A 27,782-nucleotide genomic window follows, 5' to 3' on the forward strand; every position below is an offset into this window, starting at 1 on the left:
CCTACCATTCCGACACTCTCTCCGGTCAGGTACACAGCCAATCAAACCTCACATCCGAGTCTCCGAAGCTCCGACCTCGAGCTCCGAGTTAAATGGAAACATGGAAAGGCAGGCATATAACATCGGCATCTAACCGTGCCTAACCTTGCGTCCAAATAATCCTGAATCTTATCGGAACAGCACGGAAGAGTTGATACTCACAGTTTCCGCGGGGGGGTCACTTATATCCTTTCCCTTCACCGGCAATCGATATCCTCCCTCCCTTTCCTATTTACAGACACGGCATCGTGCTAGAGTCTTTACCCGACGGTGAAGCATTTCCGGAAATTTATAAAAAAAAAAAATTAGATCTTGGATTTCTAAATAAAAACTGATATGGAAATCGAAGGCTGAGTCCACTTGCAGACCTCGGCAAAGCTCGGTCATGCGCTTCACCTTTTTTTTTCTTTCTTGCTATTGTTTTATTTTCTCCCCTTGGCTTGCGGACGATGGCCGTTTGGAGAGGGCGTGAGCCTTGGTCAGAGGTGTGTGAATAGGAATAAAGAGCTGTGGGGGATGATAATTGGTGGTAGCTACCGTTGAAGGTGATGAAAGAAGAACCAATGATACAGAAAGAGTCCCTGTTTGGAGCTCGTGATCATGAATACGTAAATTCTCCCTTCACCTGCGCTGTCATGATACACACGGCTCTGCCCTTTTCTCCTCACGAATAAAGTTGATTAGGTATCTAACGGGGAGAAGAACCCCGCAATATCACAAGCTCGGCAACCCGTCGGTAAAAGAGCATCGACGTCACTTACAACCAAACCAAGCTCTCACCGAGCTCGCTCTACAGATTGAGTCATCTCAAGCTCGTGATCACCAAACTAATTTCCTTCAGCGCTCTTCTACAGTTGTAGCATGTGCCACTTCTTGAGAAACAGTCAGAGGGCTCGTTCTTCTCGGCCGCATGGAATGATGCTCTGAACCCTGGTCCTCCATCTGCCCGGACCACTGGTGGGGCTTTGCCTCTCGGTCTAAAGAAACCCAGAGCTGAGGGTCGACGTCAGAGTTCATGGTGAGCGAGAGGGAGAGTTTCTTGTGTTGATTCTGGAAGGGGTTTAGGGGATAACATGTGAGAGACGATGGGACGGCATCTGGGTTAAGGGTGTGAAGGCATGAATCTACATGCCATGATGAGAATACACTTGGGTCATTAATTATACAGCTCATGAGCATGTTTTTTCACAGATCGTGTTAGACATAGAGCAATTCAAGTGAACAATAACATCATATTCACACCCTGAATGCCGTGTCTTCAGCCAATTCATTGCCAAGGTATCCTCCGAGGTCTTCCATTTTCTCACCCCCAATCCCGTTCCCGTCCATTCCCCAACTCCAACTTATTTTTCCCCGTAATCTAGCTCTAGTTCACAATGTGGGGTTCTCCGGACTTCAATCATAACCTTTTGAGGTGTGTAAGTATTATTAGACCCTCTACTAGACTCGGTCCATCGCCGACATGGATCGTGGTCATGGCATATGCTCCTCTACTCCTGTCTATTCTTTAAATTGTTTCCCTCGTCCTCCGATTTCCGTCCGCTCTTGTTTCTCTTCTCTTCTCTTAGCCCTCTCTTTCGCTTTTTCGTCCCTTGTTCTCTGTCTCGTCTGTTCCTCTTCTCGAAGCTGCCCTTAGACTAAAAGTAAATAAAATCATCCACCGATCCGAACCTCGGCTCTACGAACTCGGCGCAAACCTCTCGGATTTTGGAATTGTTGTCTGAACTCGGCGCAAGATTGACCGAGAGATCAATTCTGTCGCAATGGCTTCAAAGAATGGAAATGGAAAGAAACAGCCGCCCTCAGCGGCTGTCAACCTCATTGGTACGTCGCAGTCAAAGAAAACGGTTCTCAGAGACCAATTCTCCGTGCGCAAATGTACATACAGAAACTAACATGAGTCGCAGCTGGTGGTGGTGCTGGTATGATGGAAGCTCTCGCATGTCATCCCCTCGGTAAGCTCCAGTCGCAAACCCAAAATCTCACAACCACCAAACAAAAATTAACATGTGAAATGAAAAGACACAATCAAAGTCCGCATGCAGCTCTCAAGGCGCGGGCGCCAACCAGGTTCCCCCAAGCGCGGCTTCATCAAGACCGGCGCCGCCATCATCGCAAAGGAGACACCCCTCGGTCTCTACAAGGGTCTCGGCGCCGTCCTCACAGGCATCGTGCCCAAGATGGCCATCCGCTTCACCTCCTTTGAGTGGTACAAGCAGATCCTCGCTGATCCCACAACCGGCGTCGTCTCTGGAAAGGCCACCTTCATCGCCGGTCTCTCAGCCGGTGTCACAGAAGCCGTCGCTGTCGTGACGCCCATGGAGGTCATCAAGATTCGTCTCCAGGCGCAGCACCACTCCATGGCGGATCCCCTCGACGTCCCCAAGTATCGCAATGCTGCGCATGCGCTGTACACTGTTGTTAAGGAGGAGGGCTTCGGTGCGCTGTACCGCGGTGTGAGCTTGACGGCGTTGAGGCAGGGTTCTAACCAGGCTGTCAACTTTACTGCGTACAGCTACTTTAAGGATTGGCTGAAGAAGTGGCAGCCTCAGTATGAGAACACAAACCTGCCCAACTGGCAGACTACTCTTATCGGTCTTGTTTCTGGTGCTATGGGTCCTATGAGCAATGCTCCTATCGATACTATCAAGACTCGTCTGCAAAAGGCTACTGCTGAGCCTGGAGTCAGCGCATGGACAAGAATTACTCGAATTGCCGGAGATATGTTCAAGTGAGTCACACAGTTCGAAAAGAGAAAGATTGGTGTACTGACTCTTCACAGGCAAGAAGGAGTTCACGCTTTCTACAAGGGTATCACCCCTCGAATCATGCGTGTCGCTCCCGGTCAGGCCGTCACCTTTACCGTCTACGAGTTCCTCAAGGATAAGCTAGAAAAGAGCAACATTTCCCTAGTCGGAGGCAAGTACGAGGAATAAAGCAGTGGCAACAAACCACGAAATCACCATCATCCGCTGAAGCTCTTTGTTGGGGAACCCTTTTACTCAGAAGGACGAACCACGAGAACGCCAGTCGACATATACCTTGGAAGCCGTTCTACATCGTCTCAGTTTCTAATCAATCCACAGTTCAAGTTGCTGTGAAGGAAGCTGAAGAGTCGATCTAGGATGGCAAGATGAGAGGAGAAGGACAAAAAGAAAAAGAAGGACGAAGAGTATAGAGAGCGGACAAGTATACCATGCATTGGAGTGAAGGGTGGCTTGGGTTCTTATTGCGTGCATGCATCTTGGATAAATACCAGCATTTGTAGCTTGGGCAATTGACTTTTTTGTGTATCAATCTCAACGTTTATCTAACCGCCCCGTTTCAAACTGTAGGCGCTGAAAACGAGCTCGTTTCACCATACTGACTCAGATCTCACCAACTCAGATCTCACCAACTCAGATCAGATTCATCGACCAGGTCGCTTGGGTCGGCTAAAGCCCTGTCGGGCCGCAACCTTGGGATGCAAATCCTCCAAAACCGACTGCTCGGTAATCTCACTAGGCTCCTCCACCTCAAACTTCTTCTCAAGCTTAAGACCAGCCTCCCGCTCAGCGACCTCCAGCACGGATCGCTTCATCAGGGGGTACATCATTCGGAACTTGATGGACTTGTTTCCGGGTGTTGACGGGCAGGTGTAGAAGAACAGGATGGGGCTTGATTCGGCGCCGTTGTGCGTGTGAGTGTAGCGGTAGAAGGTGAACCGCGGCTCACTTGAGGAGATGGCCTGCGCCAGTTCTGCAATCCCACTTGGAGTGGGTGCCTCGGGGACGAGCTCCACCACCTCGGTATCGGGGTTGATTTTCTATAGAGGGGTTAGTTTATGTGGGCTAGATCAGTCCATGGTTCAAGTACTTACCAGCATCGTCACGATTCGGCCTCCGTCCTGGCCGACTTCCTTCAGAGCAGCAACGGCGTCTTCGGAGATGGGCATAGCAAAGTTCTTGCTCAGATGGATCTCCTTGTGGCCTGTTCCTGATCCCGCCTCCTGCTCCGCACGCTTAACCTCGCCCAATTGCTGCTCCTCTTCGGTGAGCGGTGCATCCAGCTTATTATGCGCATCGTGCTTCTCGAAGCCCTTCACGCTCAATTCCTCGGCTGTCGTAGCAAAGATGGTCTCTCTGAAATGTTCTGTTCCCAGCTCACGCACAAAGGTCAAGCGTGTTGAGGCGAATAGCATCTTTTGGCGCACCTTTGCCGAATCGGGGACGTAGGTAATGGCTAGGAATCGAGGAGCGGTGTCATAGCGACGGAGGATAATGTAGAGAGCGGCATCAGGCTTGAGGTGAGGCTCGAGGCCAGAGAGGTTATCGGAGAATGAGCTTGACTTTGAAGGGATCGTAGCAACGGGGACCAGAGCCTCTTTCTCGATGGTTGCGAGGAGACCAAAGGTATCGTCCGACGACAGCAGCGAGTTGAACTGGTCCTGCAGCTCCTGAGAGGCTACAATTGTTATCAGAAGTCCACCGCTAGAGTCTCTGTAGTCTTACCTGAGATTCCGGACTGCATTTTGCCTATCTCATGGGTTGTAGGTGTAGGTATCGATGTTGTCTTGGGTTGCTCCGTCGTCAGCTCTACCCCGCCACTTTCCCCTGCGTTGGCACTTGGAGCTCCAGTGGGGCCGCCATTCACGCATTGATTTACGTCAGTCTCGACTTGCTTACCCTACATTTATCAATTCCTCTGCTGTGAGACATCTTTTGGCGCATGCTAGGGAGGAAAAACGTCAGGACCTCGATTCTAAATAAACAGTTAGGTAAATTAGCATCACCTTAGGATTACATTTTGCTAAGTTCAGGATACCCTTGCTGAGTTTGTTTTGACAATACCAGGGTCCGATGCTTTCTTGCTCCCCGAAGGCATGGAAGAGACAAATACAAGAGGCTTGGCTGCAGGAGGCTTATAAAAATACTTATCTATATGCAGTGAGATCTACTCAGAAATTCGGACTACGTTGACATTGAACTCCAGTATCTGCAATTCCAAGTAAAAAGAAAACGCATCATCACGATCAGGTTGACTGCCACAGCAACTTTGGATTTGAAACAATATTCTAAACAGCCCCATAAGCCGTGCATTCTTTTCTCCTCACATTAAGATATTGTACACTGTTGACCTAGACGGCCTCAAGATTGCTTGACATCAACCACAATACCATCCAGCTGCCTAGACATTGTTTCCCTCAGGTGCTTCCAAGAGCATATGAATGCGAAGTTGGATTGTTATACCTCTTCATTAAATAGCCATCATGACCATGAACAGGAGACCGCCAATTGTGGGCAGCATCGACATCTCAGAGCGGCTCGACTTTGACACAGCCACCCGGGTTGGTGTCACGGAGGGGAGAGAGCCCGTCTCTGTCACCAAAGTCTCACTTGTGGGAGGCTCTGTTCGAGACTTGGGCGGGAGTCTAGGCACCTCCCTCGTAGAGTCTGGGGAACTTGCTGCTGGGGCCAGCGGGGATACACTCGAAGGCAGCGTGAGAGTAGATGGGAAGTTGATGGTCGATTGGGGAGGTGACTGCTCAGGCTGGTTGGGCGAGGTGATAGGAGGATCAGATGGAATGGATGTCGATGATGGGGGAGTGACCGATGTCACAGGGGGTTGCTGAACGGCCTCAGTTGACGGTGGGGGAGCCTGAGCAACATCACTCTGAGAAAGGGTAACGCCCGGTAGAGGAGACGATGTAGCCACGGGGAGTGCGTCAGAAGCAAATGAAGCCTGTGGAGCCATGGATGCAGGGACAGCATTGATAGATATAGGCTGGTTCAACGGGTTCTCTAGCTGAGGCACAGGTTCGGAAGCTTGCAGCTCTGCCGGTTCGATGATGAACAAGTTCGAGATGCTGGGAGTACCCTTGGGGCAGATTCCACCACACATGGGAGAGTTGGGGTCTTGAGTACACGGGTAGTTGCAAGAGTGTTCGTCGACCGACTTGATGGCGTTGACATCATCTCCGCAACGGCAAGCACTGAAAACGTTAGACTTGGTTTGGTGATCATACAATGACTTACTTAGGAGAAACCGCAGCAAACATGTGGCCGGTGCAAGCGGCCTGGCATGCTTCAGGGGTCAAGATCCCGTTGGGGAGAGGGACTGGGTTGCTGAAGCCGGCAGCGTCAACAGTGGCACAGCCCCAGTACTTAAACTGCTCTCCATAAGATGTTTGGCCAAGGGCAGCTGTGACGCCAAAGGCGACGATTAATAGTTGAGAAAACATGATGAGATGAAGTAGAACACGAAATGAAAGTGAAAGACAAACGAGAGGAGTTTCGCGGTTCAAGTTTATGGCGAGGGTGAATGACCAGAGGAAGATGGAAAGAAAAGATTGAGGGAGGAAGAAGAAGGCTATGAAGTGAGGAAGGACGTTGAGGAAGGGCGTGGCCTGCGCGTGGTTTGGGAAGGAGATTCAGATTCAGCTGATGAGGGCAGGAGCCGTGGCTGCACCTACCTTGCCTCGCTGAACTGCGATCACTGCCAAGATCCGTCTTGACTCGAACCAGGAACAAGAGCCCCTCATGTTTGCCTCCAGGGTGCTGCTCAGTGAGCCTGACGATATCTCTAATGGATGAATACAAATAGGAACACAACTTCACCTCGCCAAAGTCACTGCCAGACGCGATTCTAAGTGCCAAGGATAATTACACAAATTTAGAAGAACTTAGGATAGGTTAGGATAGGTTAGTATAGTCTAAGAGAGGGTTTATGCTATGAGCTCGGGTTATTAGGAGCTTAAGCCATGATTAAACGGTGCAAATAAAGTAATAAGAATTGTTAAAAAGGTCCCAAATCGACCATCTATATCGTAGTCTTTTTGAACACCAACTCCGAAAACGCCATCCAATATTAATATTCGCCAGTCCCGTCCATTAGAAGGCCTTCTGCCTCATGACCCTAAACATACGCCTTTTCGAACATGGAACTGAGTATTGTGTCCGCGCCTAATTCTCCGGAGTATCATAACCGAGCGTTCTGGACCCTCTACGTTCTGATTCATCCCCAGCTTAAGGGTACCCACGGGCCAGGGAAATCGCTTTCCACCGATGATTCACGTCCCAGTGTTACCGAACTGTGGTCTGATGGCGATGATTCTCGAGAAGCCGCCCCAATGCCTCTCTAATTTCCAGTCGGGGCTTGCGCTGCTGGTGCTGTCAACGCAGCTTCTCCTTGAGGTTCCCACGTGCCACCGTTCTTCTCCGCAAGGTCTCGCATGGCATTCGCGTCAATCTTGTTGAAAAGAGTAGTGATTTCCGCAACGTCGCGGTCAATTTGCGCCTCCTTCTGTTTGCGATGTTCATCAGCTCTGTCAACAGGTCCAAACACCCAGAGCTCTTTGATTGTACGAGTCAGAGCAAGAAGTTCCTTGATGCTCTCGTACTTCTCCATGTCAGTGATGATATCTCGTTGACGCACTATGACTTACCAGTTCGTCAAACTTTCTTTGTGTCCTTAAGCCAGCTGCTGCCATGACATCGGGGTCTCTGAAGTTAAGCTTATTCGCTTGAGCCTCGTAGTCGCCTGGCTTTTCCTTGTCCATTCCATTTACAGTGACGCAATTTATCAAATCGCGGTAGGACCTGAGGATCTCGGAGATGATCTTCTGGTGTTTGTCTGAGCGATGTTAGTAATGTGATAATATTCGGTCAAGAAGATCTTACCCATCAAATTGGAGGGAGTTGATGTATCCATCTTGAAATATGTACTCTCGATAGTACTATTGCTTGAGAGTATCACAGACTTGTAGTGTTTTAATGGATAAGTGTAAGTGTGATTGATGTTGGTGAAGCTATGAATCTGTTGTTAAAGGTGAGCTTTCACAGCAGCTTCAGGTTGAGCTTGGAAGAAGTGGGGGTGGGGCTTCAATTCCGAGGTGGGGGGCCGAGCTTCTGGCTACGACAGCAAAATATTCAGAATAGGAAACATGTTTGTGATCCATGAATCCATGTCTGATTGATACCAGTTTAAAAAAAAATAGCATAAATTCCATCGAATGGCATAGCCAAATTAATTCCGTATCTATCTCCAGCCCCAGAGGTCTGAGCCAACAGTATAGTACGGAGTACATACCTTTGGAATGTGACACCTTGGCTTCACGTGTTAACACGAACTCTAAATTACATGACTTTTGAATGCCGTGTCCTTAGGGGACAAGAAAACTTATACCCTATCTTACCAGTACTCAAAGTTTGTAGACCCAGTAGGCATTGAGGGTAGTCATTTTTGGGATCTTAGATAAAAGTTAGGCGTTTTCTTGCCTTCCCTGACACGTGTATCTTTTGAATGGTCTTTTAATTATTCCGTGATGATGTTACAGAAACTCTACTTGGTGCAGACATAACAGATTGCCCAACCCAATCCTAGACGCCCATCCTATAACCAATAATTCCAGAAACCCAAAAGTAAGGAATACTTACGCTTCCCATTCGTCGAAACACTTCCCATGAAAGGCCCCAAATTAAACATGCAGTGCAGACGTTCGAGAAAACCCCCATCATTCGTAAAATCCCTATAGGCGATGCGGATCCATTATATTTGTCCCCTCCTTTATTTATGGCTGTCCTTTCCATCCACGGTTCTCTCCCTTCCATCCGAGCTGGGGCCAACCCTTGGGGAGGGTTGAGAAGGGAGGGAGTGTGTACTGGCCTTCACACTTGTCTGCCTCGCACTTGAGATCGCACATGCCATAGTTCTGGCAATAGCAATCGGCGGCGTTTGGACAATTGACTGCAGGTTTGCCAAAGATGACTGCCAAAGTTAGTTTATTGGTGAGTAACTGTGTGGGGGCATTGAACGTACTGTGCCATGAGTACTCAAGAACTCTGCCGCTGAGGTCATCTCCCAAGGCAGACACAATCAGCCACTCACGAAATCGCACATATTCTGCGCGTGGACGCAAGTGGATGGTCTCTCGGCGAACGGCAAATTGCGAGCAGCAAGTGACGCCGACCTCCTCAGGAATCTCGAGACTGGGAAATAGCTCCTGGAAGGCGGCCTTGTAAACATGGCGGGCATGAATAGGTTCGCCCTCCTTCGCAGGGGCTTCGTCCTTGATAGGTCGAATCTCAGCAGGACAACCAAGGACCCAGACACATCGCAAGTTGGCATAGCCGACCTTCTTTAGATTATCGAAACGGAAGTTTTGGAGCAGAGGAAGAGCATCGTAGTCGGGGTTGTCGTTGTGCCATTGGAAGCGCTCGGCGTGGTGGAAGACTACGTTGCCCGGGAGGGAGTCGTATCGATCAATGATGTAGCTGCAGGCAGAAATGTCAGTATCGGAACTACAGAATTGGGAACAAAAAAACATACGTCAGGAAAACCATGGCCTCGCGACCCTTGTTCATAGGCACAGTCAACTTGGCCTTGTTGTCGTCGACCACGTAGATGTTCTTCTTCCATTCAGGGAGATACTCATCAAGCCACGAAACATTTTCATGCTTCATACTTGCGACCACCATCTCGACATCGTTGTCGCCCAGGGCCATATGAGAGTAATCATTTCTATGTTTCCGCGCCGGCGTACTCGAGGGTAAAAAAGTATCGCGGAAGAAGTAGATAAAGAAGACGAAGAAGACAAATGCGCCGACAGTGTTGGCGCGATTCGTGCGCTGTCGAGGGCTCCAATGACCAGCCATGATGAAACAATGGCGGTCGAGATGGGCGCACGGAAAAAGGTAGAATTCGAAAAATGCAATGAGCGTTTTGAACGGCGACGGGGGATAAATGAGAGTCGAAAGGGTCGGAGTTTGAAGCAAAGGTTGACAATACTCGAGGTTTTGGTGGTCAGGCACTTCACTTTGTTCTTAGGGGGTCTTGAGGATTATCCCTTGAAGTGGGATGGGGTGACGGGGAGCTCGCCCTTGAATGGAATGGCTTTGGGGCTGCAGAGCCAGACCCTTCAAAGCCGCAGTGGCTTGGCCGCATCTGGTGGATCATCTTCATTGGATCCCCTGCGTTAGTGCGCATAGCGAGCCACTGGATTCTTCAACATTGGAGATCAGGGACTTGTTCTTCTTCGTTTGCATCATTGAAGTGGTTTGGAATGGAACGAGTGCTGATCATGATACACACTCACTGATTACACTCATAACGGCCAGAGATCAGAGTTAACCTTTCAGGTGTGACGGTTAGCAAACCGATCAAGCTTATCACCACAGGCGCTCAGAGATTGGACCGCCACGAAACAATAAAGCCACCATACCAAGCTCAATACCTCAATATGATAAGCTTCAGCAATTGCTGCTTTGAGCCAGAAACATCGTGCATGCTTGATAGCCCAGATTGACAAATTATGGGGAATCCTTAGGGTAAGCATTCGAATGCGTGCCATTATTACAGCTGCTGGAAACCGATTTATTCAGCTAGCCCCTCGTCTTCTCTGCTGGAGCTGGGACTCAGCCCTACGATCGTGATCACCAACTTCTGGTTCGTCTCCCATGCGCATAGAGCTCGGCGATCTCGCAACCTCAAGCACCTCAGGCCGTGCACTCAACGTCTCTGCTGAGCTATGCGTAGGATGGAATAAACGACCACCCAGGATGCTTGCATATTCCAACAGGCAAGGTAGAAAGATGCAGTGACACAGTGAATCACGAAGCACAAGCCCTTCTGATGGTATAGGCCCCTATTGAGCCTTCTGGACACAAAACCTTGCAGGACGAGTATCTCAGACTGGGCATTGAAGTGCGAAGTACTACTTCTAGATCTCCATCACCTCTGCGCTGATGAAATTTATAGGTTAGGTCGGCTACCGAGTGGCCCCCCAAAGCTCATGCAAACTATTCAAATCGGCTGCATATAGGCCTCATCCTCAGATGAATTCTGTTCATGCAACCCCAGCTGCCAGCGCCGAGTGTTCATGCCGTTGAACCCAAAACCTGTGGGTTCTCGCTCGACATTACAGACACAGATTCCGCCCCCAATTGATCCCACGAATCCGCATAGAATGATCACCTGAAGCGGCAACAGTCACGTCCTTCGGATTTTCTATCCTGTAGCTTCATCCGCCTGTCTGGCGACTTAAAATGATCAGTAGAGATAGCAGCAGTCGAACGAAAGAGCTGTGCCAACGGAAATAGCTGGAGATAGACGAACAAGTATAAATGAGTGCCTTGAGCATACCTGAAGCAAGGGAACGAATATCCATGAAAGTACGGGTGCTGGCAGCATTGACTTTAGACAAGTCTTCACCTTGGTACTCCAGACGAGAACCCAGTCTGATCCTTCAAGCTCAAGGCATCTTTACGCAGCCGAAGTGACCAAATTGAGGCTTAGAGGACAGTGCCTGGTTCATCTCCGCGTTTCCCAGGCCTCGGCTACATGTGCAGCAATCCATCAATATTTGGTGAATGAGGAAATATCATCGTATTCCGGGCCTCTGCCGATTCGCAGCCTACCAGAAATCTAATCTCCTGCAAACTCATCCTGTCTCAGCTAGTGCTTATTACGAAGCCGTACCGTCGACCAATCCGAGATCCATGTAATTCTCCGCGCCATTGCCAGACTAATTTGCCCTAACGTGGAAGGGAAAGGGTTTGAGGCTGACGATGAAACGACAACACCAGTCTCATCTTTTTAGTTAGGGAACTCAAACGAAGGTGAGAAGCATCGGATCTGGGGAAGAAACTTTGCAGCACAGAAGGGAACTTCAGGTGAGTTTTGGAAACATTCGTTTTTCCTCATGGAACTCAATTGCAGGCGACAGGGCTCGGTTACGGGGTGCAACAAAGCCCGAGTTCGCGATGGTCTCCTTTTTCGCGAGATCAATGTCGCCAAGGTATTCAGGATTCGTGTATCGAATGAAAGCCCTGGTTATGACCCATCCAAGGATGCAGCAAGGCCAAATATGAAAACAAGATGATTTGTGTCTTGGGACTTTGGGTTAAGGTGAATAATGGTCATAATTTGCCCATTTTCTAGGTGATCCTTCGCGGAAAATACGGAGCGTGCATTATACTCGATATGAATCACGACAGGCTTCAACTATTAGTGACACTTCAGCTCGCTGCTGACCGCATGTTGATGAGGCATGAACCCTACAACGACCCTTGTTTGACAACACGGGGGCTAAAACATGGGTCCTCTCTGTTCCCTTTTTCGACGTCGCCTCACATCAAATTCACTTGATGAGGTGAACAGCCATGCATCCGCATATCAATGGCTGCAGAAAAGCGACCTGCAGTGGCTATGAACTCGAAAATTATAACTCAAAAGGAACAATCACGCGGAAGAGGCTTTTCTTGTGCATTGCAGCCAAGGATTAGGTGCAGATGCCTGTGGACATGAATAGGCGAACAATCTTACTTGCATCGACGCGAATTACTAAAAAGCCAAGTCACAGAAGAGAGACTTGGCTTCTGGGGAGACGAGAATAAGCTACAATATTGATCAACAGACGGACTCGCCAGAACAAGATCAGAGAAAAAGCTTGGTATTCTAGTGCAACGCGTATCCCGCAGTGGAGACTGGAGATTTTTCCAAGAAATTGCTCCGCAAGGATATGAGGGCTGTGCTGGACTGTGAAGAACACTGTGTGTGAAGGATGTCCAAATAGTGAAGCGAGAGCTGACCAAACAAAGAAATGATTGCCATATGATCAGAATTATGAGTGATTATGTGCTGGCAATAAAGAAGTCTCTTCTCTTCGATCAAAGGGAGACAAAGGATATGCGGCAACAGTTGAAGAATTCAAGACCAATGAAGTGACGAATCTCGTATAAAATTAGATGATTCAGCGGAGCCAGCAGAAGTTTAGTTACGAGCCTAATTCTACCGCCGTCTCCCTAGTCCGAGAAAGGAGAACAGCAGAAGACCGTGGATGTCTTTTGTCGAATGTTGCTCATTGGATCCAGATGTTCTTTGACGTCCGATGGGGGGCAGTGCAGCCTATATTTTCTTCTCGCTCACAGATGCCCCATTTGTTTGGGCAAGGGAGTAAGGCTTTGTTACTCATAGCGGAAGCTTGACCACGTCACGGACCTCTTTTTGTAACAACGACCAATCGAGGGCGAGGCGAGAGTCATTACACTGACATATTCCTTGAATGTCCTGACTTGGCTTTTAGGCGCCCCTGGCTCAACTAAACGCGGGAATATGCTGTAGAGACGTCGACAGACGGCGCGGTTCAGTGGGCGCCTTTTGTTGGACATACGGAAGTACGAATAAGGTGTCAGGGCTCCAATTAGGATTCGGCCCCCTGAAACTCGCATGCCATCCCGTTCATCATGATCGATCAGTGTCTCGCCATCCCCTAGAACTTTCGATCGTCTCTTGTGCTGCCCGTTACATAATGCATCGTGACTTGTGCAGTGTCACACACCTGCATCTCTGCTGTCTCAGAACCAGACAATGGCGTTTGAGTTTCTTCAAACAGAGAACAAGGGGGTTGGCTGTTTCTGATGATCACAACACCCAAGTGAGGCTTTATGACGAATCGTGTTCACTCGTGGGAAATGTTTTGCTTAAACTTGTTTACTTCTGTCTTTTTGCCGCCGCCCACAAGAAGAAGAAAAACCAACAGAGGGTAGCGTGCATTAGAGGGGGCGAGCTGCGTTTCAAAATTCTAGCCCATCGTGCGTTGGTGTTGATGGCCTCGACAAGGTAGCGCTGACTGCTCCTCCTCCCCGGAAGACCGTTAACTGGAGTCCGCCCGGGTACGACAACAGCACAGTATGAAAAATTCTCTCCACTAGAAACGACTTACACATGGAGGGCTCTCTTAGTGCTTTTGCCCAGGCGGGCCCTGCCGCTGAGACCACAAAATTTAGAAGCGGCGGCGCCGGTGTGGTGGCCACGAGCCAATAGGGGGACGAAACGCCAGGACGTTACAGGGGGCTGTTCTCCGGGACCCTGGCTTGCAAGTGTTCCTCAGTGGCGGCGGCATTGAGACCACCTCCACTTAGCTAGCCATTAGCTCCCAGGTTGCTTGCTGTCGTCCTTGTGCTCCTGGGAATGGGATGCTCTCCCGATGGAGATGGATGAGCTTCAATCCCCATATCAGGCCAGGAGCGTCCCGTCCATCCTGTCCACTTTCTTTCTTTCCTCTTTTCGTGATTCATTAATATCTAGGCCCCTCCCCCGTGCGTGCATCTCGTTCGTCTGGTCTCTTCCTTATTCTCACTCTCGTTTGTGATCAACTGATTCCTACTGCTCTTGGCCTTTTCCTTTGAGCATCCTCTCTCTATTTCCTCTCTCATCTTTCTGATCGAACTGAATTTCCCTTCACCCTTGTACGCCTGCTGGCAGGATACCATCTCTCATCTTTTCAATAAATCGACATCGAACGCGATAATCGGCATCATGGGCGACAGCTATTCTTCTGCTTCTGGCCATACAGCCACCACGGCCGTCAACCGACCAACAATTGACACCAACACTGAGACTCAAGCGAAGCCTCAATCCCCTAACAGTGATCCTACACGTCTTCAAAGTCTCGACACTTCAAATGAGAAGCGCCTGCACAGTCTCGAAATCCCCCTCGACAATGTTCGCTCTCCCCCTTCTCCCGCCGTAGGCGTCAACCCGGCTCTTTTCCGCAAGCAAACCTCCCTCGACATTGACGACTACTTCACCGGTCCTCGCGATCTTCAGAAGCACTCGAAATGGCCACTCGTCATGCAGATGCACGGCTCTATCATGCCAAAGTTGATCATCCCTCTGGTTGCCATTGGCGCCTGGTCGACTGCCATTACACTCATCCACGACAAGGTCCATGACATTTCTGTTGACTCTGTCCTGCTTACCATTCTGGGTTTCGTCGTCGGTCTGAGTCTGTCTTTCCGATCCTCGACTGCGTACGAGCGTTATGCCGAAGGTCGCCGATACTGGGGTATGCTTACCATGGCTTCCCAGACATTGGGCCGGATCTTCTGGATTCATGCCAAGGATGTCCCTGACCAAGACCCTCGCGAGACTATTCTCAAGAAGATTGGCGCGATGAACCTCATTGTCGCTTTCTCAGTTTCTCTTAAGCATGCCCTTCGATTCGAGCCCTACAGTGCCTACCCCGATCTGGAGCATCTCATCGGCCATCTCAACACATTTGCCAAGGATGCCACTGCCGCTGATCCTGATGGCCCTGCTATGAAGAAGAAGAACATGTTTAAGTCCGTTGGAGAGTACCTTGGTGTGTCGTTTGCTCAGAGTAACCCCCGTAAGGCTCTTAAGAAGACCGACAAGCCTCTTGGCAACCTTCCCCTCGAGATTCTCAACCACCTCGCCATCACCATCGATCGAATGGTCGCTCAGGAGCAACTCCCTGTCCCAATGCAGCAGACCCTTGCTTACAACCACCTCACCATGATGAACGACTGCATGACTGGCTGTGACCGTGTTCTCAACACTCCTCTCCCCATTGCTTACACCATTGCTATCAGCCAGATCACCTTCGTCTATGTCTTTGTCCTCCCCTTCCAGCTTGTCGATAAGCTCCAATATATCACGATTCCGGCTTCTGTTGTCGCCGCTTATATCATTTTCGGACTTCTATTCATCGGCCAAGAAATCGAAAACCCCTTTGGACACGACGTCAACGATCTTCCTCTCGAGGTCTACTGCGATCAGATTGCGGCTGATATGGATATCATTGCGTCTCATGATAAGCGCGAGCCGGATGCATTCCTCCTCAGCCACAACAGCATGCCTCTCTACCCTGTCAGCACTGCCTCTTCCAACGCATGGATGAAGCGAAGTGACGAGAAGCTCCGCCAGACCATCAGGGACAAGCCCAACACCATGTTTGAGTGGCGCAAGGAGATTGCCCGTAAGAAGTTGAACGGTGGCAAGTTTGGCACCAACGATATGAAGATGAACCCTGGCGACCATAACGTCTAGATCTTTCCTTGTTATACCCCTCTAATGCATGTTGCATAGACTTCTCGAGGGAGTTGTCTGACAACTACGGCGCATCAAAATAAGCTATGTCTAGTTTCGGTTCTTTATTAATTTGGTTGGTTTGCTCTGAAGGACCTCAGAGGGGTTGCTTCATGTTAAGTGTGAAAAGGTTTGGCAAATATCACTGGGTGTTTTAAATGGTCAGCAATAGCGTTTCAGTCTGTTCAATCTTCAATACAAATTGATCCAAGAATTGTTTCCTGTATGAGTCTGGAAGGACTATGTATTTGGCTGTGACTCAATATGAAGGTCGCATGAAGTTGAGTATAATCATTATCTTATCATGGCCTGACCTGACCTGACATGGATGGAGGGGTAAAATCGGAGCGGAATTTCAGGGCAACCGTGCCCCGCGATTTCAAGCTCTGCATCCGTCCCCGGCGAATGATGACTCGCAGGAAAGAAGTGAAAGAGTCAAAGCCATCCATTTTTTTGTGTTAACCCTTGAGCCCACTTGACTCACACTCACTCGCTCGGAATCGCCATTGATGCTCGCGCGGCGCTTCGCTTCCTCCACCTTTTTCTCTTCTTCTACTTCCTGTTATATTGTGACATCCTCTTTGCCATTGCGACAAGCTTTTGTCCAGACTCGTACCCTTTCTCTACTCTCGACTTCCCAGTCCCCGCGACAACAGATATTGCATCGCGACTACAAGTACCCCTCCTCTATCAAACATATACGCACCATGGCGACAGACGCCAACGCTCTCGCCGACCAGCTCCAGCAGCTTGGTCTCGACAACATCGAGACTTCTTTCCCTGGATGTCACCCTGATACCAACCCAGTCGATATCTACCGTTCACACATCACAAGTCTTTTGGCGCCTATTACTGGTGTCGATCCTAAGATTATCTACCCCGCCATCCAGTGGACTCAGACGCTCGACAAGGGAGATGCTATTCTCGCTGTTCCTGCTCTTCGAGTGAAGGGCAAGAAGCCTCAAGAGCTTGCTGAGGAATGGGTTGCTCAGGCGAGTCGCATAAAATTGCAATTGCTGAATTATAGCTAACATGATCAAGTTCCCCGAGTCACCTCTTATTGAGAAGCCTACCGCTGCTGGTCCCTTCATCTCCTTCTTCTTCAAGCCCAACAAGCTTACCAGCATGCTCCTCCCTACGATCCGAAAGCGCGCCAACAACTACGGCAAGAACCCTTACAACGGTCTCCGAGACCCCAACAACCCCAACTCTGGCAGGAAGCGAATGATTGTCGAGTTCTCTTCACCCAACATTGCCAAGCCTTTCCACGCTGGCCATCTCCGAAGTACCATCATTGGTGGTTTCCTCGCTTCTTTGTATGAGAGCGCTGGATGGGAGGTTACCCGAATGAACTACCTTGGTGACTGGGGTAAGCAGTATGGTCTGTTGGCTTTGGCTTGGGAGAAGTGGGGTGACGAGGAAGCCCTCAAGGCTGACCCTATCAACCACCTCTTCAATCTCTACGTCCGAATCAACCAGGATATGTCCGCCGAGAAGGAGGAGATTGCGGCCAAGAAGGCTGCTGGCCAGGACATCACCTCGCTTGAGGAGAAGTCCCTGGACGAGCAAGCCCGAAAGTACTTCCGACGAATGACAGACGGTGACAAGGAGGCCGTTGAGCTCTGGCGACGATTCCGAGATCTCAGCATTACCCGATACAAGAAGACCTATGCCCGACTCAACATTGAGTACGACGAGTACTCAGGAGAGTCTCAGGTTCCTGAGGAGGACATGGAGAAGGCCGCTAAGGTCCTCTCTGAGAAGGGCCTTACTGAGGATGCTAACGGTGCTATCCTCATTGACTTCTCCAAGCACGTCCCTGGCAAGCCTGGTAAGAGTCTCGAGAAGGTCATTCTCCGAAAGAAGGACGGCACTGCTCTGTACCTCACCCGAGATATCAGCGAGCTTCTCAACCGACATGAAAAGTACAACTTTGACCACATGATCTACGTCGTTGCTTCTCAACAGGATCTCCACTTGAAGCAACTCTTCAAGACCATTGAGCTTATGGGCCACGAGGATATTGCTAAGAAGTGCCAGCACATCAACTTCGGTATGGTTCTTGGCATGAGCACCCGAAAGGGTACTGTCAAGTTCCTTGACGATATTCTCCGTGATGTTGCCGACAAGATGCACGAGGTCATGAAGAAGAATGAGACCAAGTACTCCCAGGTCGAGAACCCTGAGGCTGTTGCCGATATCCTTGGTATCAGCAGCGTTATGGTCCAGGACATGTCCGGAAAGCGGTATGTATCCTGAACTCATTGAAAAGTTTGTTACTAACAATCCTAGAATCAACAACTACAAGTTCGACATGGACGTCATGACCTCTTTCGAGGGTGACACTGGTCCCTACCTCCAGTACGCTCATGCTCGTCTGTGCTCTATCCGCCGACGAGTCGGTCTCTCCGATGAAGAACTGGCCACCGCCAACTACGACCTTCTGACTGAGAAGCACGCTACCGACCTCGTCCGACTGCTTAGCCAGTGGCCCGACGTTGTCCAGAACACTCTCAAGACCCTTGAGCCCACCACCATCTTGACATACCTGTTCAAGATGACACACGTTCTCAGCTCCAGCTACGATCACCTCCGAATTGTCGGTAGCGAAGCCGAGCTCCAGAAGGCTCGTATGGCTCTGTACGATGCTGCCCGAATTGTCCTTCACAATGGCATGAGTCTGCTTGGTCTTACACCTGTTGAGCGGTATGTTTCCTAAGATGCCGATTTACGAGTAATTGCTAATGATGTACAGAATGTAAGCTACAGTTTGAACGAAAATGTGTAAAAGAAATGGGACATGGATTTACAGAGGGGCATGGAATGATGGGCGTCGAGTCTTATCTCGACTGATGGCGCATTAGACGAGACTATGAAAAGTTTTAATATACCCATTCAACTTATCTTTCTGATGCCTCTGATCATTGTTGTTTCAGAGCGCCTAGCCTGACTTGAAGTGAAATATTTGTCCAGCCTCAGCCGCTGGGCAGAGGAATTTGACGGACTGCACTCACCAGGCTCAAGAGTCGCCCCCAAAGCAGCACAAATGCCGAGGAGTCATGGACTCGTCCGCATCGATGAGTCTGGTTATCCAGAGTGTTCCTTGAAAATGGTAGGCTTATCGGCCTGAGTCACATACTCAGCCACTTCATCGAGTCTGTCTGATATCAGAGTGAAATCGGACAAGGCGTTTGACGCAAGTACATAACCCAAATCACCATCAAGTGGCAGCAATTGAGAGTCATGTGTTTTGATGATGAATGATGATTTTATGTTTTGCCCCTAGCTGAGATTTTCGGCCGTGATTCCCATGCGTTGTTCCCTTGTTTCTCTATAATACAGCAGCCTGTCGATTTAAGGCTCAATTGATCCTTTCACTGTTCAGCCGCAACAGAATCTGAATCTTGCGCGATTGCAAATCGTTATGCCTTCCCATTCGTGATGTCCTGACCTCCAGTAACCTTCATAGTCGTACAATCATCCCATCTTGACTCTCCACCAATTTTCGCCGTCGTTGACACGTAGATACCTTTAGTCCGTAACCCCAATCGCCCTCAAGCAGAAGGTACCTTGGTCCGGATCTGAACGCCGTGCCAGCCCTTGACAAGATCACCAAGAGCAGCATTCACCATGCGCTGCTGCTTGAGAATTGTCTGGCCCTTGAAAGCAGGGGATGTGATATCGATGGCGTACATACTCCCACAACCACCCGAGACATCTTGGACAAGTAACTCGGTGGGTTGAAGCTTCTCGGAGAGTATTTCGGCGATGGCAGATTCAGCAGGGCTCATGGAAGGCAGATCGGGCTCTTCCTCAACGGCGGCGGAGAATCGAGTCGAAGAAGTCGAGAGAAGTCTTCGGGGCGTTGATGGAGGTATTTGTGTTGTAATGCGGGTGATGGTCGTAGGAGCGCGGACGAGGGTGCGCAGAGGAAGACGAGCAGAGCGCGTTGCTGCGCGGCGACAGGTATTGCAGATCATTGTGATAAGGCGTAATTGGATCAATTGGCTTTTGCTGAAGGAGAGGTGAAGGAAGTTAATGACGATGGTGGAGTTTGAGTCTGGACCGAAAGATGGGATTACCTAATTGGGATACATGGAGAAGGGAAAAATGTGGAGGGGTTTGTAATCGAGCGATCACGGTTTGTGGGCGTGGGTCGAAATGGAGATGAATGCTGTTGTTTTATTGCTTCGATTGATCTACACTCATTAATACAGAGTACAGTGCTCCCTAGTATACCTCTGAGAGGTCTCTTCACTGAAGGACTGAGTACCGAAGAGTCATTACCGAGTTCGTATTAGATACAAGCCTGGTGGGACCGGAAAACTATTGCTGTTGTACGACGCCTTTTCAGACAATATCTTTTTCCCAACCAATTCGACTCATTCTCCAGCGTATTTTACCCAATACACCAGTCCATCATCTCACCTGAGCTGAGCCCGTCTCATCTCAGCTGGTAATTCACACCTAACCCATCATGCCACGCAAGGTATAATATCCCCCCCTTGCTCCCGTATATCCGTTAATACTAAGCCCGAATAGACTCGAACCCCCGAGTCTCTCGCTCTCAATCGCGAGAACCAGCGTCGCTCTCGCGCAAGACAGCGTGAATTGCTCGACGATCTGCAGAATCGCGTGCGTGAGTTTGAGCGTCGCGATGGCCAGGCTACGCTGGAGATGCAGCGTGTTGCGAGGGCTGTTGCGGGTGAGAATGCTGCGCTGAGAGGTTTGCTTGCTGCGAAGGGCGTGTCGGCTGAGGAAGTTGAGGCTCATGTTGAGGCTGTGAGGCATGGGGAGAAGATGGTCGCTAGAGCGGGCGTGGTGACTGTTACGCCTGTTTCTACGCCGTCTTCTAATGCTTCACCTGTTGTCATTGCCTCGAGACCTATGCCGTGCTCACAGCCTCAAGCATGTGGTCCCATGAAGGAGAATAGTAACCCTCCATTTGCAATCCAGCCAAAGATGTATTCGCCGCCAACACCTGCTACGACTGCTACGTCTTGCACAGAAGAATCAGGCTGCTGTCCCAGACCACAACCTGTGTCGCAGCCACAGCAACAGCCCGTGCACCAACAACCAAAATCTCTTGACAAAATTCACTGCATGGAAGCTGCTACTATCCTCGCTCAGATCCGAGGTCAATCAGACATATCTCGAGCTCGAGCTGCCCTTGGATGTGCCGAAGGCGAAACCTGTATGGTCCGCAACGCGGATTTGCTCAATTTAATGGATGAGATGACCTGATGCTATCTTTCGCTACATATCCCAAAACTCGGTTCTTCCAGTTCCATCTATCAGAGACCCACCGCAGGAGATACACCAACCCCAAAAGCACCGGAACCTCGATCAGAGGGCCAACTGTCGCCGCAAGCGCTTGGTCACTGCTAGGTCCGAACGTGGTAATAGCCACTGCTATGGCAAGCTCGAAATTGTTGCTTGCCGCAGTGAAACTCTGCGTTGTAGAGAGAGGGTATCCGAAGCCTGCATGCCGAGATACCAGAAGTGTTGCGAAGAAGATTATGACGAAGTAGACGATGAGGGGGGCTGCGACGCGTACTACAGACACGATCTGATGGACCACTTGATGGCCTTGGGAAGCGAAGAGGATGAGGATGGTGTAAAGAAGGCCGATGAGAGACCACGGGGAGATGATGCGCAAAAAGACACGCTCGTACCACTCTGGCCCGGCTATCTTTCGCAGGGAGAAACGAGTGATGATAGCTGCGCCAAGGGGAATGCCGAGAAATACTGCTACGCTGGTTGCAACGGTTGAGTATGACACCTCAAGAGAGCCCTCCTCTCCACTGATCACCGATATAAAGAATACAGACATGGGCGCGTATAGAGCCATCTGCAGTATCGAGTTGATGGCCACAAGGATAGCGCAGTATTCGGCGTCACCGCCCGCAAGACCGTTCCAGATCAGCACCATGGCGATGCAGCGTGCGAGGCCGACGAGGATAAGGCCAACGCGAAGTTCGGGTTTGTCTGGGAGGAAGGCCCATGCCAGGCCGAGCTAACATCGTCAGGATATTGTATGTTTGATGAATTGGAGCTATGTCTTACCATCAGAAAGGGTGCAACTATCCAGTTGATGAATATGCTGAAAAGTATTTGCTTCCAGACGTCGCGCTGGGAGAAGATCTCGTGGAGGCTCTCGTATCGGACTTTGCAGAGGATGGGATACATCATAACGAGGAGACCGACAGCTAGCACATCTGATCAGTATACTTGTATCACCGGATAAGCTATTTATATACCTATTGGAACAGAAACGCCAACAAACTTGCCCTTCTCAAGAGCCGGTCCAGTCGAAGGGACAAAGTTGCCAAAGATAATACCGACTACCATGGCGAGGAAGATCCATACTGCTAGAAAACGATCAAGCCACCCTAGGGATTTGAAAGCTGATACGTTTTCCTTCTCTTTGGGATCTTCGGATGGTTGTATATTGCGCTCGGTATCGCGACTAGAGGGTTGCTCTTTTGTATGAGGATCTGGTTCCGACATATTGTCTTCGCTGGTGTCTGCCGTCTTAGAACTTGGTCAATATGATGTAAAGTTTTAAGCTTAATTTTTGCATTGGAATCAGGGAGAAGAGTATAAATTAAGCAATGATTCACTGGATTCACTGGGACAGCAATGTCGCATTTCTGAGTTTCTGATCCAACCTTTTTGAACATTTCATCACTCGGGATGGTGTAATGGACCAATCACAGATGGGGCATGACACAGTCCCTCCGGAGACGGCGCCGGAGGCACGGAGCTTGTTCTCGGCGTAGCCACTCACAACGGGATTATCTTATCTGCCGGATCTATCTACATGCGATGAGAGTCAAATGCCGTGGTGAGCTTTAAGGCGTACAGCTGGGTCGAGGAAAGACATTTTCAAAAGTGCATGCTCTTCTGTTATCGTTCTCAGTCAACTCGGTCATGGTCTTTTGGGTGGTTAGTAGCGATATCGGTGAATTAGCCAAGCTTTTGTTGGAATTTATGTCGTACAGAGTCGGGCGTTGAGGTTAAATCGGTATTGTGTAACTACACGCGGGAACAATCACGAGCAACGGCGTCACACAACGGGCCTACCGTTCAACGGTGATACAAAACGTGGTGCATCTACCCGTTGCATTCTCAACGCCGCACAACGATAAAAGTCAGTGATAACAGTGAAGCACCAATTCAACAGCATGTGAAAAGAAACAAGTTGTCACATCATGATCAATCAATCACCTCATGTTCGCCCCATCTTCAAAAATTTAAAATCAAGAATTCTTTTCTCAATTTTATTTTAGAAACGTCTCCCGCCCTGCATATGCATGCACGCATAAGGTGTCGTGGGCCCAATAGGCTACGTGTATCCAAGCAAAGACTAGTGCGCGTTTCTTTTTATGTACCGCAAATACGAGGTTCAGCTTGGTACGACACGGGAAGTGCTGCATAAGTCTTGCATACCGGGATGGATTCCGTGGATAGTGTTATCTGATGCATGATTTCACCAAGGAAACAAATGTCAAGGGAACAAGGTCATGCATGGTAAGGTAGCATTTGTTTCTCCTGACGATCGTGGGGCAGATTAAGATGTGCAAGGAGGATCAAGAGGATCGGATGACGATATTGATTGAGTTTCAAGTGACGGAACTTACATAGTAGTATTCGCTTTGGTCAGAGTCAAAAGGCTGGTGGTTGACGGTTTGGTGGTTGAGTTGTTATACCACCGCAAACTTGCATACAACTAGACCATTTTCAACCATGAATTTACCTCGATTTGTCTCGACTGCATGTACGCGCAATCGTCTCATGCGGCTCTATCATAGATGACTTCTATGTTTAGCGACATGGGGACCCAGTTTCATCATCCGTGCAGTGCCTGTCGATCTCATGTTGACAACCCAGCCCAACCCAACCAACCTCCGCCTGCAGATTCCTCAGCTACCAAGTGATACCGACTCTTTCACTTGCTGCAACTAACCATTTAGTCCATTGGTAGAGAATATCCCAAGACATTTGCTGCAAATATACGGATATCATGTCTTCTTATTCGTAGGATTGCTCCTCATGGCCTGAAATCTCGTAAAGTCCACTATCCCGCAGAAACCCACTTTCTTTCTTTTCTGTCCATGATGGGGGATCAACCCACAGCTTGTGGTCAATAATGGGGCTATGATGATCGTATATAGGATCCCCAGCCAACCTATTTCCAAGGCGGATATGTTGGGATCAGGTTTTTTTTTTATCTCGTTTAAATCCTCCCTTTCTTCGTTTTTCTTTCCCTTTTCCTTTCTCGTATCTTGGTGATTTTCTTCGTGATTGCGGAGAACGTCATTTGGTGTATTTCTTTTTCATCATGGTGCGATTAAGCATAGTCACTGCGCTATACGCTGCGGTGGTTAGCGCAGTGGACTTTGATAAGATCGCGGTTGGGAAGGGTCATAGTCGGTTACCAGGTGCTTATATCTTTGAGTTTGAAGAGAATCATGTTCGTATACTTCATCTCTTATATCCCTTTCCATAACTAACGGAGCTTAACTAGGACTGCGCCGACTTCTTCGCCAAGGCTTCGGCTCGAGGCAAGACTCGTATGCAGTACAACTACAAGCTATTCAAGGGAGCTTCGATCCAATTCACCGACATCGACAATGCTGAAGACCTAGCTTCCGAGATGGCCTTACTGCCGGGCATCAAGCAAAAATGGCCTGTTCAGACATTCAGTATCCCCAAGCCAGAGGTTCACTGGACGGGTACACCGGGAATGGAGTACAAGTCTATTCAGAAACGAGGCTTTGAAGAGAGAGATACTATGAATGATACGTTTTCGCCACATGTCATGACGCAGATTGATAAGTTGAGGGCAGAGGGTATCACGGGCAAGGGCCTCAAAGTTGCCCTCGTTGACAGTGGTGTAAGATATCTTCACACTCTCCCTAACACCGAGAACTAACATCTATACAGGTCGACTACAAGCATCCAGCCCTTGGAGGCTGCTTCGGCAAAGACTGCCTCGTCTCCTTCGGTACTGATCTCGTAGGCGACGCATACGACGGCCTTAACAACGCCAAACCCGACAACGACCCCATGGACTGCGCCGGCCACGGCACCCACGTCGCCGGAATCCTCGCTGCCCAAAAGAACACAATGGACTTCACCGGCGCCGCACCCGGTGTGCAAATAGGAGCGTACCGCGCGTTCGGCTGTAACGGCGAAGCTGGCAACGACGTCCTTATCGCAGCGTTCAACCAGGCGTTTGAAGACGGTGCAGATATCATCTCGGCTTCCATCGGCGGTCCGTCAGGCTGGTCTGAGGAACCGTGGGCGGTGGCTGTTTCGAGAATCGTCGAGCAGGGCGTTCCTTGTGTTCTTGCCGCGGGCAATTCAGGGGCCATGGGAATGTTTTATGCGAGTACGGCTGCGAATGGGAAGAAAGTTACTGCTGTTGGGTCGTACGACAATACCAAGTCTCTTGCGCTCCTGAATGCGTCGAAATACAGCATCGAAGGAGGGCCTGAGCATGAGTTTGGACATTTGAGTGGTAAGCCGAGTGCCTGGAAGGGCGTGAAGCTACCGCTCTGGGCACTCAGCTACGACACTTCTGTCGCTGATGATGGTTGTGATGAGTGGCCCAAGAACACCCCTGATCTCAGCAAGTATATCGTTCTTCTCCGACGAGGTTCGTGTACTTTCGATGCCAAAGCTGCCAACGCAGTCAAAGCTGGTGCAAAGTACATCATGTTCTACAGCAACAAGGAAGATCTCGCTCCTTTCGACGTATCTTCCGTCGCGGGTATCAAAGCAGCAAGCATCGTGTCTCCTGAACAGGGCGCGGAATGGATCGCTTCCCTGAAAGCAAAGAAGAAGATTACTCTGAGCATGTCGGACGGAGGCGACGGCAACGTTATTCTCGAACAGAAGCACAACAACGTCACGGCCGGTGCAGCGAGTACCTTTTCCTCCTGGGGTCCAACATGGGAAATGGACGTGAAGCCTCAATTCGGAGCCCCGGGCGGTAAAATCCTCTCAACATACCCCCGAAGCATGGGAAGTTATGCCGTGTTATCAGGTACTTCCATGGCTTCACCCCTCGTCGCTGGCATCTTCGCCCTCATCGCAGAAGCCAGGGGCACACGCGACCCAGCACTCATCGAGAACCTCCTTTCAGCGAGTGCAAACCCGCAGTTATTCAACGACGGGAAAATGTTCTATGACTTCCTCGCGCCTGTTCCGCAGCAGGGCGGCGGTATCGTGCAGGCTCACGATGCCGCCCACGCAAAAGTTCTTTTATCACGATCGAGTCTTTCGTTCAACGACACGGATCATTTCCCTGAGTCGTTGAACTTTACGGTTAAGAATACGGGCAAGAAGCAGATCGATCTGCAGATTTCTCACGTCCCGGCCGTTACGATGTTTACGCTTGTTGAGAATTACATTTATCCTGATGAATTCCCTAATGACTTCTCCAAAGAGCATGCTAGTCTCAAGTTCAGCGAGTCAAAGCTTACTATCGATGCTGGTGAAAGTATTGTCATTGAGGTTCTGGCTACGCCTCCCAAGGGCCTGAACGCAACGCGTTTGCCTGTTTGGTCGGGTTATGTAACTATCAACGGCACTGATGGAACATCTCTTTCACTTCCCTACCAAGGCTTGACGGGATCTCTTCACGACTCAGTGGTTCTTGGGCCTAAAGATACATGGATCGCAAACTCAACCGACGAGAACCGTTTCCCCATAGCAGACAACACAACGTGGACACTCCCCAAGCCAGGCACAGCAAACAACCTCACCGACACACTACCCGGTCTCACATGGTTCCTCGCTCTAGGCTCAGCAAAGCTTCACGCTGAAGTCATGCCGGTGACAACCGAGAAACCTACATCGTCCAAAAAGCCGCGCGTTATCGGAGAGCCCGCTGACTTTCCCGTGCTGTGGAACGCAATGGGTGTTAACTCGCAAGCCTTCACTGGTGAACTTGCGGACGGCACTTTTGTCCCTGCGGGACAGTATGTTGTGAGATACAGAGCGTTGAGAATCTTTGGTGATGAGAAGAAGGAGGAGGATTGGGACGAGGCGTATTCGCCTGTGTTTACGATTCGATATGAAAAGTAAGAGTTGTTTCTATGCTTGCAAAGGCATCATGAGTAATTTTCTTTCAGTTTCTTGTACAAAAGCATCAAAGAGGTACTAGGGTTCGGGAAAGGTCATGGGTAAATGGGTATTGGTTAATTATCTGGATAATTAAGGATAGAATAGAACATAGATCTAGCTGCATATAGACAGCGCAAAGAATGGATTCAGTTTATAATTTTAGACCATACCATTGACTTGACTCAAGCATTGGTTTTTTATGTAACACTATATAAAATTATATCATTAATGTGTTTCTTGAAGAGTTATCGTGCAGTGTTACAAATGGGAGGTCCATGGAAATGTTCACCATCGGGCAGGTCAAAGCATATCTGCCTGCACCAATGAGTTGACCCCACAGAGAAAAGATGCTTGAGGTATATCCACGACGAACAAATCAAGAGGTTGGAAAGATCTGAGAGATGTTGACTAAATGTGTGCAATGCCGGGCTGTTAGCTGAGTGTGTGAGGGAGTGACCTTGAGCCGTCAGCTCCGAAACTACTTCATCAGGCACCATCACGGCCAAAGACAAAATCAGTAACCTCCGGCAATGAGGAAAGAAGCCTAGAAGTATCACTGGAGCCTGATGTCCTATTCTTAGACTCTCTCATGCACATGATGGGTGCTGGGGAAGAGAGACACTGTCCACAGCCTGGCAACATCCACATACGAATGTCACCAGGCGTCTCGATGGGTGTAGAATCTCGCACACTATCATCTTATGCCCATATGAGATGATGAAGTGTGTATTCTCATGAAA

General features: G+C 49.5%; 11 protein-coding genes across 11 annotated transcripts; 5 read left to right on the top strand and 6 right to left on the bottom strand.

Annotated features, from left to right (window-relative positions):
• Positions 1–1,802: 1,802 nt before the first annotated feature.
• Positions 1,803–2,975, top strand: J7337_002207 (uncharacterized protein; the record flags this gene model as incomplete). Its single annotated transcript, XM_044819940.1, has 4 exons — positions 1,803–1,863; positions 1,947–1,994; positions 2,074–2,770; positions 2,822–2,975. 4 exons carry the CDS (start codon positions 1,803–1,805, stop codon positions 2,973–2,975), a joined length of 960 nt encoding a protein of 319 aa, XP_044684240.1.
• A 473-nt stretch (positions 2,976–3,448) lies between these two features.
• Positions 3,449–4,548, bottom strand: J7337_002208 (uncharacterized protein; the record flags this gene model as incomplete). Its single annotated transcript, XM_044819941.1, has 3 exons — positions 3,449–3,844; positions 3,899–4,482; positions 4,530–4,548. 3 exons carry the CDS (start codon positions 4,546–4,548, stop codon positions 3,449–3,451), a joined length of 999 nt encoding a protein of 332 aa, XP_044684241.1.
• Positions 4,549–5,274: 726 nt separating this feature from the next.
• On the bottom strand, positions 5,275–6,259 carry J7337_002209 (uncharacterized protein; the record flags this gene model as incomplete). Its single annotated transcript, XM_044819942.1, has 2 exons — positions 5,275–6,010; positions 6,054–6,259. 2 exons carry the CDS (start codon positions 6,257–6,259, stop codon positions 5,275–5,277), a joined length of 942 nt encoding a protein of 313 aa, XP_044684242.1.
• Positions 6,260–7,155: 896 nt separating this feature from the next.
• Positions 7,156–7,728, bottom strand: J7337_002210 (uncharacterized protein; the record flags this gene model as incomplete). The annotated part of the gene is made up of 3 exons (XM_044819943.1): positions 7,156–7,416; positions 7,463–7,650; positions 7,698–7,728. 3 exons carry the CDS (start codon positions 7,726–7,728, stop codon positions 7,156–7,158), a joined length of 480 nt encoding a protein of 159 aa, XP_044684243.1.
• Positions 7,729–8,587: 859 nt separating this feature from the next.
• Positions 8,588–9,671, bottom strand: J7337_002211 (uncharacterized protein; the record flags this gene model as incomplete). The annotated part of the gene is made up of 3 exons (XM_044819944.1): positions 8,588–8,784; positions 8,836–9,290; positions 9,346–9,671. 3 exons carry the CDS (start codon positions 9,669–9,671, stop codon positions 8,588–8,590), a joined length of 978 nt encoding a protein of 325 aa, XP_044684244.1.
• A 4,663-nt stretch (positions 9,672–14,334) lies between these two features.
• J7337_002212 (uncharacterized protein) lies at positions 14,335–15,867 on the top strand (the record flags this gene model as incomplete). The annotated part of the gene is made up of 1 exon (XM_044819945.1): positions 14,335–15,867. The coding sequence occupies one exon, from the start codon at positions 14,335–14,337 to the stop codon at positions 15,865–15,867; it is 1,533 nt and encodes a 510-aa protein (XP_044684245.1).
• Positions 15,868–16,613: 746 nt separating this feature from the next.
• J7337_002213 (uncharacterized protein) lies at positions 16,614–18,668 on the top strand (the record flags this gene model as incomplete). The annotated part of the gene is made up of 4 exons (XM_044819946.1): positions 16,614–16,889; positions 16,948–18,152; positions 18,199–18,612; positions 18,662–18,668. The coding sequence occupies 4 exons, from the start codon at positions 16,614–16,616 to the stop codon at positions 18,666–18,668; spliced, it is 1,902 nt and encodes a 633-aa protein (XP_044684246.1).
• A 792-nt stretch (positions 18,669–19,460) lies between these two features.
• Positions 19,461–19,886, bottom strand: J7337_002214 (uncharacterized protein; the record flags this gene model as incomplete). The annotated part of the gene is made up of 1 exon (XM_044819947.1): positions 19,461–19,886. One exon carries the CDS (start codon positions 19,884–19,886, stop codon positions 19,461–19,463), a length of 426 nt encoding a protein of 141 aa, XP_044684247.1.
• Positions 19,887–20,383: 497 nt separating this feature from the next.
• J7337_002215 (uncharacterized protein) lies at positions 20,384–21,150 on the top strand (the record flags this gene model as incomplete). The annotated part of the gene is made up of 2 exons (XM_044819948.1): positions 20,384–20,395; positions 20,449–21,150. The coding sequence occupies 2 exons, from the start codon at positions 20,384–20,386 to the stop codon at positions 21,148–21,150; spliced, it is 714 nt and encodes a 237-aa protein (XP_044684248.1).
• Positions 21,151–21,162: 12 nt separating this feature from the next.
• J7337_002216 (uncharacterized protein) lies at positions 21,163–22,416 on the bottom strand (the record flags this gene model as incomplete). Its single annotated transcript, XM_044819949.1, has 4 exons — positions 21,163–21,184; positions 21,213–21,922; positions 21,973–22,124; positions 22,167–22,416. The coding sequence occupies 4 exons, from the start codon at positions 22,414–22,416 to the stop codon at positions 21,163–21,165; spliced, it is 1,134 nt and encodes a 377-aa protein (XP_044684249.1).
• A 1,834-nt stretch (positions 22,417–24,250) lies between these two features.
• J7337_002217 (uncharacterized protein) lies at positions 24,251–27,003 on the top strand (the record flags this gene model as incomplete). Its single annotated transcript, XM_044819950.1, has 3 exons — positions 24,251–24,382; positions 24,437–24,805; positions 24,856–27,003. The coding sequence occupies 3 exons, from the start codon at positions 24,251–24,253 to the stop codon at positions 27,001–27,003; spliced, it is 2,649 nt and encodes an 882-aa protein (XP_044684250.1).
• Positions 27,004–27,782: the final 779 nt, after the last annotated feature.

The sequence above is a fragment of the Fusarium musae genome, chromosome 2 (genome assembly GCF_019915245.1).
Source record: "Fusarium musae strain F31 chromosome 2, whole genome shotgun sequence".
In the NCBI taxonomy this organism is placed as follows: domain Eukaryota; kingdom Fungi; phylum Ascomycota; class Sordariomycetes; order Hypocreales; family Nectriaceae; genus Fusarium; species Fusarium musae.